The sequence below is a fragment of the Lethenteron reissneri genome, unplaced genomic scaffold (assembly GCF_015708825.2).
Source record: "Lethenteron reissneri isolate LAM-NWPU_2019-01 unplaced genomic scaffold, ASM1570882v1 scaffold_1638, whole genome shotgun sequence".
Taxonomy (NCBI): domain Eukaryota; kingdom Metazoa; phylum Chordata; class Hyperoartia; order Petromyzontiformes; family Petromyzontidae; genus Lethenteron; species Lethenteron reissneri.
In genome coordinates this window covers 2,921,395-2,934,451 of record NW_026891375.1, presented here as the reverse complement: position 1 = coordinate 2,934,451, position 13,057 = coordinate 2,921,395, and the positions used below count along the sequence as shown (strand labels likewise).

General features: G+C 56.8%; 1 protein-coding gene across 1 annotated transcript in view; it reads right to left on the bottom strand.

The window, feature by feature from the left end:
* Positions 1-11,674, bottom strand: part of LOC133362932 (FERM, ARHGEF and pleckstrin domain-containing protein 2-like) — a 44,604-nt gene extending 32,930 nt beyond the window's left edge. The window contains 7 exon segments of the mRNA XM_061581914.1: positions 635-791; positions 2,121-2,238; positions 4,594-4,691; positions 5,676-5,754; positions 7,065-7,107; positions 9,009-9,113; positions 11,450-11,674. Of these exon segments, the coding sequence (XP_061437898.1) occupies positions 635-791; positions 2,121-2,238; positions 4,594-4,691; positions 5,676-5,754; positions 7,065-7,107; positions 9,009-9,113; positions 11,450-11,674 (825 nt within the window).
* Positions 11,675-13,057: the final 1,383 nt, after the last annotated feature.

Sequence of the window (13,057 nt, the reverse complement as noted above, 5' to 3'; positions counted from 1 at the left end):
TGAGCGAGTTGGTGGCTGGGTGGGCGAGTGGGGGAGCGGGTGAGCGAGTTGGTGGCTGGGTGGGCGAGTGGGGGAGTTGGTGTGTGGGGGAGCGGGTGAGCAAGTTGGTGGCTGGGTGGGCGAGTGGGGGAGCGAGTGAGTGAGTTGGTGGCTGGGTGGACGAGTGAGCCAGTTGGTGGCTGGGTGGGCGAGCGAGTGAGTGAGTTGGTGGCTGGGTGGACGAGTGAGCGAGTTGGTGGCTGGGTGGGCGAGCGGGTGAGCGAGTTGGTGACTGGGTGGGCGAGTGGGGGAGCGGGTGAGTGAGTTGATGGCTGGGTGGGCGAAGTGGGGGAGCGGGTGGGTGAGTGAGCGTGCGGGTGAGCGTATGGGTGAGCGAGTTGGTCACTGGGTGGGTGAGTGAGCGAGCTGGTGAGTGTGCGGGCGAGCAGGGAGGGCGAGTGGGCGGGAAAGCGGGCAAGCGAGCGGGCGAGCATGCGGGTGAGCGTGCAGGCGAGCGAGCGGGTGAGCAAGCGGGTGAGCGAGCGGGTGAGCGAGCGGGTGAGCGAGCGGGTGAACGTGCGGGCAAGCGGGCAAGCGGGCGAGCGGGCGAGCGAGCGGGTGAATGAGCGGGTGAGCGGGTGAGCGAGCGCCCCACCCTGTAGACAACGATGCCGGAGTGCGTGGGGGCGAGGTGGAGGGGGTTGCCGCCGTCCCTCCTGGTGGTGGCGGTGGGGACCAGGCGCAGTCCGAACCACTCCAGCTTCCTCGCCACGTCCAGCACCTGCAGCTCGGCCTGCCCGGGGCTCTGTCCACTACACAGGCACACGCACAGGTACACACAGGTACACACACACAGGTACACACACACAGACAGGTACACATGCACACAGGTACACACAAAGAAAGAACAAAGAACCCCCGTATAGCCTTTAACAGACTGTTGGGGCAAGTGCTGTTAGCGAGCACCTATGAAGGCCGGAACGGTACACGAGGGGGTGGGTGGCCAGCACCACGCCCGACCGCCTTTGTCTCCCTAGTGACAATGTTTACACACCGCACCAGGTACTCATTTGAGGCTGAGTCGACAGGTACACACACACAGGTACACACACATACACACACAGGTACACACACACACACAGGCACACGCACAGGTACACACACAGGTACACACACACACACACAGGCACATGCACAGGTACACACACAGGTACACACACACACGCACAGGTACACACACAGGTACACACACACACGCACAGGTACACACACAGGTACACACACACACACACACAGGTACACACACAGACAGGTACACACACACACACAGACACAGACACACACAGGTACACACACACACACAGGTACACACACACAAAGACAAAGATAAAGATCCCCCGTATAGCCTTAACAGACTGTAGGGGCAAGTGCTGTTAGCGAGCACCAATGAAGGCCGGAACGGTACACGAGGGGGTGGGTGGCCAGCACCACGCCCGACCGCCTTTGTCTCCCCAGTGGCGATGTTTACACACCGCACCAGGTACTCATTTAAGGCTGAGTCGACCTAGGGGAGGCCCAGGACCGGTTCAGATAATCGTCACTGGTGTTAGCCGTGAGCGGGAATCGAACCCGGGTCGCCAGGTTCATAGCGCAGCGCGCTAACCGCTACACTACCGCTCCCCACACACACACACAGGTACACACACAGGTACACACACACACACACAGGTACACACACAGGTACACACATAGGTACACACACATACACAAGTACACACACAGGTACACCCACACAGGTACACACACATACACAGGTACACACAGACAGGTACACACGTACACACACAGGTACACACACACAGGTACACACAGACAGGTACACGCACAGGTACACGGTACACACACACAGGTACACACATAGGTACACACAGGTACACACACATACACAGGTACACACACAGGTACACACACACACACAGGTACACACACACAGGTACACATACACAGGTACACACAGACAGGTACATGCACAGGTACATGGTACACATACACAGGTACACACACACAGGTACTCTCCCCCACCCTCCCCACCCTCCCCACCCTCCCCCACCCTCCCCACCCTCCCCCACGCCCCCCCCCACCGGTGCTGCTGGTGCATGTGCAGGGCTGAGGCCTCAACGAGCGGAGCGAGTGACGTGATTGGCCCCTCGGTGCGCAGGAAGTGACGCGCCGCGCTCTCCGTGGCGTCGCCCACCTCCGCTGCAACACGACAACAACAACAACACAACAACGACATGACCACAACACAACAACACAACAGCAACAACACAACAACAACATGACCACAACACAACAACACAACAGCAACAACACAACAACAACATGACCACAACACAACAACACAACAGCAACAACACAACAACAACATGACCACAACACAACAACATGACAACAGCAACAACACGACAACAACAACACGACAACAACAACACAACAACAACATGACAACAACACGACAACAGCAACACAAGCCGTCGTGATCAGGCAACCGCTTGTGTTGCGATCGAAACGTCGTGATTTGTTTTATTTTATTGCTAACCAGAGGTCGCAACCGGGTACCCGATACCCGTACCCTACCCGATACCCGGCTACCCGTACCCGGTCAGGTACGGGTAGCCGTTTGCGACCCTGGTGCGGCCGGGTACGGGTAGACCGTGAGTCACTGGTGAGTCACCGTTTGTCACTCATGTCGGGTAGGGTACGGGTAGGGAACGGGTACCCGTACCCGGCCAGGTACGGGTACCCGTTTGCGACCCTGGTGCGGCCGGGTACGGGTACGGAATCAAAGCCCGTTTGCGACCTCTGTTGCTAACTACGAAGAACCAAAGAGTAAACATTGCTCCGATGATACCGACGCATTGCGTTTTAAACCGATTGGCCTACACCAGAGATGGCAGCTTTCCGAGACGGCCTAGTCTCACCAGCAGAGTCGGACCAGAGAGCAACGCCAATCGGCGAACGGTCTCACAACTCACTCACCACGAGCTGTGAATGCCACAAGTACCGCGGTTAATGCGCGGTGACTTGATCGCTTGCGAAGGGTGTAATCTGTTTGGTGTTTCAACATCTTAACACGACTCCTGCTGTTTTATTGCTGCAGGAAAGGGTACAAACCTATGCTCAATTTTTCTAATTTAAAGGACGTTGATTCTTAATGCGGAAGGGAAAACCCGGACGACCCGGAGAGAAAACGACGTGACCACGGGGGGAGAGAGAGAGACACGCAAACTCCAAATCTACAGCAGCAGCAGCAGGCGTCGTCAGGGACGGGATCGAACCCACGACCTCCTGCGTACCAGGCGAGGTAGTTAACATCTCCTAGCCACCCTGATGATGATGATGAGAGAGAGAGACACGCAAACTCCAAATATACAGCAGCAGCAGGCGTTGTCAGGGTCGGGAGGAACCCCACGACCTCCTGCGTACCGGGCGAGGTAGTCAACATCTCCTAGCCACCGTGATGATGATGAGAGAGAGAGACACACAAACTACAAATGTACAGCAGCAGACATCGTCAGGGTCGGGATCGAACCCACAACCTCCTGCGTACCAGGCGAGGGAGTCAACATCTCCTAGCCACCGTGATGATGATGAGAGAGACACGTAAACTCCAAATCTACAGCAGCAGGCGTCGTCAGGGTCGGGATCGAACCCACGACCTCATGCACACCAGGCGAGGTAGTCAACATCTCCTAGCCACCGTGATGATGATGAGAGAGACACGCAAACTCCAAATATACAGCAGCAGCAGGTGTCGTCAGGGTCGGGATCGAACCCACGACCTCCTGCACACCAGGCGAGGTAGTCAACATCTCCTAGCCACCATGATGATGATGCGAGAGACACGCAAACTCCAAATCTACAGCAGCAGGCGTCGTCAGGGTCGGGATCGACCCCACAACCTCCTGCGTACCAGGCGAGGTAGTCAACATCTCCTAGCCACCGTGATGATGATGAGAGACAGGCAAACTCCAAATCTACAGCAGCAGGCGTCGTCAGGGTCGGGATCGACCCCACGACCTCCTGCGTACCAGGCGAGGTAGTCAACATCTCCTAGCCACCCTGATGATGATGATGCGAGAGACACGCAAACTCCAAATATACAGCAGTAGGCGTTGTCAATGACGGGATCGACCCCACGACCTCCTGCGTACCAGGCGAGGTAGTCAACATCTCCTAGCCACCGTGATGATGATGATGAGAGAGAGAGACACGCAAACTCCAAATATAAAGCAGCAGGCATCGTCAGGGTCGGGATGAACCCATGACCTCCTGCGTACCAGGCGAGGTGGTCAACATCTCATAGCCACCTTGATGATGATGATGAGAGAGACGCAAACTCCAAATCTACAGCAGCAGGCGTCGTCCGCGTCGGGATCGACCCCACGACCTCCTGCGTACCAGGCGAGGTAGTTAACATCTCATAGCCACCCTGATGATGATGATGAGAGAGACACGCAAACTCCAAATCTACAGCAGCAGGCATCGTCAGGGTCGGGATCGACCCCACGACCTCCTGCGTACCAGGCGAGGTAGTCAACATCTCCTACTCACCCTGCAACAGGTAAGAGAGCAGCAGCGCTCTGGAGGTGTCGCTGCATGGCAGGCGGCCATGAGAAAGATCTCTCCTCACCTGCAGCACAAACAGATACCTGCACACACACACAAGGACAAAGGTCCCCCGTGTAGCCTTAACAGACTGCAGCGGCAAGTGCTGTTAGCGAGCAGCGCCTGTGAAGGCTACCGGCACTGTGGCACACGAGGGGGTGGGTGGCCAGCACCACGCCCGGCCGCCTTTGTCTCCCCAGTGGCGACGTTTACTACACACCGCTACACCAGGTACTCATTTGAGGCTGAGTCGACCCGTGTCTCCATGTGTCCGCACGTCCCCGTGCCTCTATGTGTCCCCGTGTCCCCATGTGTCTATGTGTCCCCACGTCACCACATTTCTATGTCCCCATGTCCCCCGTGTCCCCATGTCCCCCGTGTCCCCATGTCCCCCGTGTCCCCATGTCCCCCCGTGTCCCCATGTCCCCCGTGTCCCCATGTCCCCCGTGTCCCCATGTCCCCCGTGTCCCCATGTCCCCCGTGTCCCCATGTCCCCCGTGTCCCCATGTCCCCCGTGTCCCCATGTCCCCCGTGTCCCCATGTCCCCCGTGTCCCCATGTCCCCCGTGTCCCCATGTCCCCCGTGTCCCCATGTCCCCCGTGTCCCCATGTCCCCCGTGTCCCCGTGTCCCCCCGTGTCCCCGTGTCCCCATGTCCCCCCGTGTCCCCATGTCCCCCCGTGTCCCCATGTCCCCCGTGTCCCCATGTCCCCCGTGTCCCCCTGTCCCCCGTGTCCCCCTGTCCCCCCGTGTCCCCATGTCCCCCCATGTCCCCATGTCCCCCCGTGTCCCCATGTCCCCATGTCCCCCCGTGTCCCCATGTCCCCCGTGTCCCCATGTCCCCCCGTGTCCCCATGTCCCCCCGTGTCCCCATGTCCCCGTGTCCCCATGTCCCCCGTGTCCCCATGTCCCCCCGTGTCCCCATGTCCCCCCGTGTCCCCATGTCCCCCGTGTCCCCATGTCCCCCGTGTCCCCATATCCCCCCGTGTCCCCATGTCCCCCCGTGTCCCCGTGTCCCTCCGCGTCTCACCTCGTGAGTTCATCAAACAGCTGTCCAGGGTCCGGAGGGAAAAACTTCACGCTCATCTTGAACGTCACCATGGAGGGTTCTGAGACACGCGGAGACACGCGGACGTAGGGGGAGACACGCGGAGACATGCAGAGACACGTGGAGACACGCGGGGGACACGCGGAGACACGCAGAGACACGCGGAGACACGCAGAGACACGCAGAGACACGTGGAGACACGCGGGGGACACGCGGAGACACGCAGAGACACGCGGAGACACGCAGAGACACGCAGAGACACGTGGAGACACGCGGGGGACACGCGGAGACACGCAGAGACACGCGGAGACACGCAGAGACACGCAGAGACACGCGGAGACACGCGGGGGACACGCGGAGACACGCAGAGACACGCGGAGACACGCAGAGACACGCAGAGACACGTGGAGACACGCGGGGGACACGCGGAGACACGCAGAGACACGCGGAGACACGCAGAGACACGCAGAGACACGTGGAGACACGCGGGGGACACGCGGAGACACGCAGAGACACGCGGAGACACGCAGAGACACGCAGAGACACGTGGAGACACGCGGGGGACACGCGGAGACACGCAGAGACACGCGGAGACACGCAGAGACACGCGGGGGACACGCAGGTCACGCAGAGACACGCGGGGGACACGCGGAGACATGCGGGGATATGCGGAGACACGCACGGAGAGACACACGGAGAGACACACGGAGAGACACACGGAGACACGCACGGAGACACGCACGGAGACACGCACGGAGAGACACAAGGAGACACACACGGAGAGACACGCACGGAGACACGCACGGAGAGACACACGGATGCAGGGAGAGACACGCACGGAGACACGCACGGAGAGACACAAGGAGACACACACGGAGAGACACGCACGGAGAGACACAAGGAGACACGCACGGAGAGACACGCACGGAGACACTCACGGAGAGACACACGGAGAGACACACGGATGCAGGGAGAGAGGTTGGCGGGGAGATGAAGGAAGCCAGTCCCACCGGCACAAGGGAGACACACATGGAGACATGAACACGCAAAGGCAAAGACACCCCGTGTAGCCTCTAACAGACTGCTGGGGCAAGTGCTGTTAGTAGCGAGTAGCAGCAGCGCCTATGAAGGTAGACACAGACAAAGGTCCCCCGTGTAGCCTCTACAGACTGCTGGGGCAAGTGCTGTTAGCGAGCACCTATAAAGGCCGGCACGGCACACGAGGGGGTGGGTGGCCAGCACCACGCCCGACCGCCTTTGTCTCCCCAGTGGCGATGTTTACTACACACCGCTACACCAGGTACTCGTTTGAGGCTGAGTCGATCTAGGGGAGGCCCAGGAACCCCCCCTCCGTGTCTGTGAGTCTCTCACTTCTCACTTGCTTGGTGATCCTCTTCCTGGCGTCCAGCCACACCTGCACCACGCACAAAGACAAAGGTCCCCCAGGTGGCCTTCGCAAAACTTCCAGGGGCAAGTTCCACATGCATCAGCAGCAGCAGCAGCTACAGCAGCAGCAGCAGCAACAGCAGCAGCAACAGCAGCAGCTACAGCAGCAGTAGCAGCAGCAGCAGCTACAGCAGCAGCAGCAGCTACAGCAGCAGCAGCTACAGCAACAGTAGCAGGCAGCAGTAGCTACAGCAGCAGCAGCAGCAACAGCAGCAGTAGCAGCAGCATCAGCAGCAGCAACAGCAGCTACAACAGCAGCAGCCAGCAGCAGCATCAGCAGCAGCAACAGCAGCTACAGCAGCAGCAGCCAGCAGCAGCATCAGCAGCAGTAGCAGCAGCAGGCAGCAGCAGCGATTATCTGAACGGGTCCTGGGGCCTCCCCCAGGGTCGACTCAGCCTCAAATGAGCACTTGGTGTGCGGTGTGCAGTAAGCGTCGCCACTAGGGGAGACAAAGGCGGCCGGGCGTGGTGAGTCTGTGGGTCTCTGTGTGGTGAGTCTGTGGGTCTCTGTGTGGTGAGTCTGTGGGTCTCTGTGTGGTGAGTCTGTGGGTCTCTGTGTGGTGAGTCTGTGGGTCTCTGTGTGGTGAGTCTGTGGGTCTCTGTGTGGTGAGTCTGTGGGTCTCTGTGTGGTGAGTCTGTGGGTCTCTGTGTGGTGAGTCTGTGGGTCTCTGTGTGGTGAGTCTGTGGGTCTCTGTGTGGTGAGTCTGTGGGTCTCTGTGTGGTGAGTCTGTGGGTCTCTGTGTGGTGAGTCTGTGGGTCTCTGTGTGGTGAGTCTGTGGGTCTCTGTGTGGTGAGTCTGTGGGTCTCTGTGTGGTGAGTCTGTGGGTCTCTGTGTGGTGAGTCTGTGGGTCTCTGTGTGGTGAGTCTGTGGGTCTCTGTGTGGTGAGTCTGTGGGTCTCTGTGTGGTGAGTCTGTGGGTCTCTGTGTGGTGAGTCTGTGGGTCTCTGTGTGGTGAGTCTGTGGGTCTCTGTGTGGTGAGTCTTTGGGTCTCTGTGTGGTGAGTCTGTGGGTCTCTGCGTGATGAGTCTATGGGTCTCTGTGTGATTAGTCTATGGGTCTCTGTGTGGTGAGTCTGTGGGTCTCTGTGTGGTGAGTCTATGGGTCTCTGCGTAGTGAGTCTGTGGGTCTCTGTGTGATGAGTCTGTGGGTCTCTGTGTGGTGAGTCTGTGCGTCTCTGTGTGGTGAGTCTGTGGGTCTCTGTATGGTGAGTCTGTGGGTCTCTGTGTGTGGTGAGTCTGTGCGTCTCTGTGTGGTGAGTCTGTGGGTCTCTGTGTGGTGAGTCTGTGGGTCTCTGTGTGTGGTGAGTCTGAGTCTCTGCGTGATGAGTCTGTGGGTCTCTGTGTGGTGAGTCTGTGCGTCTCTGTGTGGTGAGTCTGTGGGTCTCTGTGTGGTGAGTCTGTGGGTCTCTGTGTGGTGAGTCTGTGGGTCTCTGTGTGGTGAGTCTGTGCGTCTCTGTGTGGTGAGTCTGTGGGTCTCTGTGTGGTGAGTCTGTGGGTCTCTGTGTGGTGAGTCTGTGGGTCTCTGTGTGTGGTGAGTCTGTGCGTCTCTGTGTGGTGAGTCTGTGGGTCTCTGTGTGGTGAGTCTGTGGGTCTCTGTGTAGTGAGTCTGTGTCTCTCTCTCTGTGTGATGAGTCTGTGTCTCTCTCTGTGTGGTGAGTCTATGGGTCTCTGCGTGATAACTCTGTGGGTCTCTGTGTAGTGAGTCTGTGTCTCTCTCTCTGCGTGATGAGTCTGCGTCTCTCTCTCTGCGTGCTGAGTCTGCGTCTCTCTCTGCGTGAGCCACCCTCCCCGACCGCTCGCTCCACCGCGTGCCGCACGTCACTGACGAGTGCGGTAGCCAGGCAGGCCGGGCGAGCCCGTGTGCACTCGCCTGATTTCCGCGCTGATCCTCAAACTCCAGGCCAAAGTAGTCGCACTCCACAACGCGCAGCAGCGTCCACACCGAGTCGAGCAGAGTACCTCCACTCGCTCCCTTCTGCAGAGAGAGAGAAAACAGCAGCAGCATCGTCAGCAGCATCATCATCAGCATCAGCAGCAGCATCATCAGCAGCAGCATCGTCAGCATCATCATCAGCAGCATCATCATCAGCAGCAGCATCGTCAGCATTATCAGAATCAGCAGCATCATCAGCAGCAGCATCATCAGCATTAGCAGAATCAGCAGCATTAGCAGAATCAGCAGCATTAGCAGAATCAGCAGCATCATCAGCAGCAGCATCATCATCAGCAGCAGCATCATCAGCAGAAGCAACATCAGTAGCACCATCAGCAGAATCAGCGGCATCATCAGCAGAATCAGCAGCATCATCAGTAGCATCATCGGCACCATCATCAGCATAATCAGCATCATCATCAGTAGTAGTAGCAGCACCATCAGTAGCAGCAGCATCATCATCATCAGTCTCACGGAGTCGAGCGGTGTAGCATGGAGGGAAATCATCATCAGCGGGTGACAGTCGCTAGGTAACCAGGTTGCTAAAAAACTTGGTAGCCCGGTTGCTAGGTAACCAAGTAGCTCGGCAAGCAGCTGCTCTGATTGGTAACAACCAGGCGAATGGGTCTCCAAGCAACGGGGGTTGCTAGGCGACTGTGCCTCAGGGCAAACAGGTGTTTGGTTGCTAAACAACCAGGTTGCTAGGCGACCGTGTCTCTAGGCAAACAAGAGTTTTGGTTGCTAGACAACCAGGTTGCTAGGCGACCGTGTCTCTAGGCAAACAAGAGTTTTGGTTGCTAGACAACCAGGTTGTTAGGCGACCGTATCTCTAGGCAAACGGGTGTTTTGGTTGCTAAACAACCAGGTTGCTAGGCGACTGTGCCTCAAGGCAAACAGGTGTTTGGTTGCTAGACAACCAGGTTGCCAGGCGACCGTGTCTCTAGGCAAACAGGTGTTTTGGTTGCTAGACCACCAGGTTGCCAGGCGACCGCGTCTCTCGGCAAACAGGTGTTTTGGTTGCTAGACAACCAGGTTGCTAGGCGACTGTGTCTCTAGCCAAACAGGAGTTTTGGTTGCTAGACAACCAGGTTGCTAGGCGACCGTGTCTCTAGGCAAACAGGTGTTTTGGTTGCTAGACAACCAGGTTGCTAGGCGACCGTGTCTCTAGGCAAACAGGAGTTTTGGTTGCTAGGCGACCGTATCTCTAGGCAAACTGGTGTTTTGGTTGCTAGATAACCAGGTTGCTAGGCGATCGTGTCTCTATGCAAACAGGTGTTTTGGTTGCTAGGTAACCAGGTTGCTAGGCGACCGTGTCTCTAGGCAAACAGTTGTTTTGGTTGCTAGACAACCAGGTTGCCAGGCGACCGTGTCTCTAGGCAAACAAGAGTTTTGGTTGCTAGACAACCAGGTTGCTAGGCGACCGTTTCTCTAGGCAAACGGGTGTTTTGGTTGCTAGACAACCAGGTTGCTAGGTGATCGTGTCTCTAGGCAAACGGGTGTTTTGGTTGCTAGACAACCAGGTTGCTAGGTGATCGTGTCTCTAGGCAAACGGGTGTTTTGGTTGCTAGACAACCAGGTTGCTAGGTGATCGTGTCTCTAGGCAAACGGGTGTTTTGGTTGCTAGACAACCAGGTTGCTAGGTGATCGTGTCTCTAGGCAAACGGGTGTTTTGGTTGCTAGACAACCAGGTTGCTAGGTGATCGTGTCTCTAGGCAAACGGGTGTTTTGGTTGCTAGACAACCAGGTTGCTAGGTGATCGTGTCTCTAGGCAAACGGGTGTTTTGGTTGCTAGACAACCAGGTTGCTAGGTGATTGTGTCTCTAGGCAAACGGGTGTTTTGGTTGCTAGACAACCAGGTTGCTAGGTGATCATGTCTCTAGGCAAACGGGTGTTTTGGTTGCTAGACAACCAGGTTGCTAGGTGATCGTGTCTCTAGGCAAACGGGTGTTTTGGTTGCTAGACAACCAGGTTGCTAGGTGATCGTGTCTTTAGGCAAACGGGTGTTTTGGTTGCTAGACAACCAGGTTGCTAGGTGATCGTGTCTTTAGGCAAACGGGTGTTTTGGTTGCTAGACAACCAGGTTGCTAGGCGACCGTGTCTCTAGGCAAACAGGTGTTTGGTTGCTAGACAACCAGGTTGCTAGGCGACCATGTCTCTAGGCAAACGGGTGTTTTGGTTGCTAGACAACCAGGTTGCTAGGCGATCGTGTCTCTATGCAAACAGGTGTTTTGGTTGCTAGACAACCAGGTTGTTAGGCGACCATGTCTCTAGGCAAACGGGTGTTTTGGTTGCTAGACAACCAGGCGGAATGCGTCTCTAGGGCCATGGGGGGGGGGGAGGGGGTTGCCAGGTGACGGGGGGTTGCCAGGCAACGGCACCTGCAGCAGGAAGGTGTGCGAGGCGTCGTCAAGCGTCTCCACGGTCCAGGGGAGCAGAGGGGAGGGGCCGCCCCCCCCCTTGACCCCCCCCCTGACCCCGCGGGGGGGGGCGGCGGGGGGGGCGGCCCCCACCTCCAGGGTGCTGACGGGGTGGGGGGTGGGGGTGGGGGAGGGGGGCCCCCCCCACCCCAACCTGGCACCTGCACCACGCGGGGACTCGCGCATCGCCCTGGGGGGGAGGAGTGGGTGGGGGGGCATCATCAGCAGCATCAGCAGCACCATCATCAGTATCGTCAGCAGCATCAGTAGCATCAGGAGCATCATCAGGAGCATCATCAGCACCATCAGCATCATCAGGAGCATCATCAGCATCAGCATCATCATCATCAGCACCATCATCAGCACCATCATCAGCATCAACATCAGCACCATCATCAGCATCAGCAGCATCAGTATCATCATCAGCACCATCAGCATCATCAGTACCATCATCATCAGTACCATCAACATCAGCAGCACCAGCATCAGTATCATAATCAGCAGTATCATCAGCATCATCAGCATCATCAGGACCATCATCAGGACAATCAGTATCACCATCAGCACCATCATCATCAGAATCATCACCATCAGCACCATCATCATCAGAATCATCAGCAGCAGCATCATCATCATCACTATCATCATAATCAGCACCAACACCGACACTTTCACCATGAGCAGCAGCATCATCATCAGCACCATCAGCATCATCAGCACTATCATCATAAGCATCATCATCAGCACTATCATCATAAGCATCATCAATACTATCATCAGCACTATCATCATAAACATCATCAATACTATCATCAGCACTATCATCATAAGCATCATCAATACTACCATCAACACTATCAATAATTAGCATAATCAATACTATGATCATCAGCATCAACACTAAGACCATCACCAGCACCATCAGTGAGTGTGTTTAGGGTGTATGCTGTGTATGGTGAGTGTGGTGAGTGTGGTGAGTGTGTATGGTGAGTGTGGTGAGTGTGTATGGTGAGTGTGGTGAGTGTGTATGGTGAGTGTGGTGAGTGTGGTGAGTGTGTATGGTGTGTATGGTGAGTGTGTGTGGTGAGTGTGGTGAGTGTGTATGGTGAGTGTGGTGAGTGTGGTGAGTGTGGTGAGTGTGTATGGTGTGTGTGGTGAGTGTGGTGAGTGTGTATGGTGTGTATGGTGAGTGTGGTGAGTGTGGTGAGTGTGTATGGTGAGTGTGGTGAGTGTGTATGGTGAGTGTGGTGAGTGTGTATGGTGAGTGTGGTGAGTGTGGTGAGTGTGTATGGTGTGTATGGTGAGTGTGTGTGGTGAGTGTGGTGAGTGTGTATGGTGAGTGTGGTGAGTGTGGTGAGTGTGTATGGTGAGTGTGGTGTGTATGGTGAGTGTGTATGGTGAGTGTGGTGAGTGTGTGTGGTGAGTGTGGTGAGTGTGTATGGTGAGTGTGGTGAGTGTGGTGAGTGTGTATGGTGAGTGTGGTGAGTGTGGTGAGTGTGTATGGTGAGTGTGGTGAGTGTGGTGAGTGTGGTGAGTGTGGTGAGTGTGTGCGTCTCCTGCCTCAGAGGG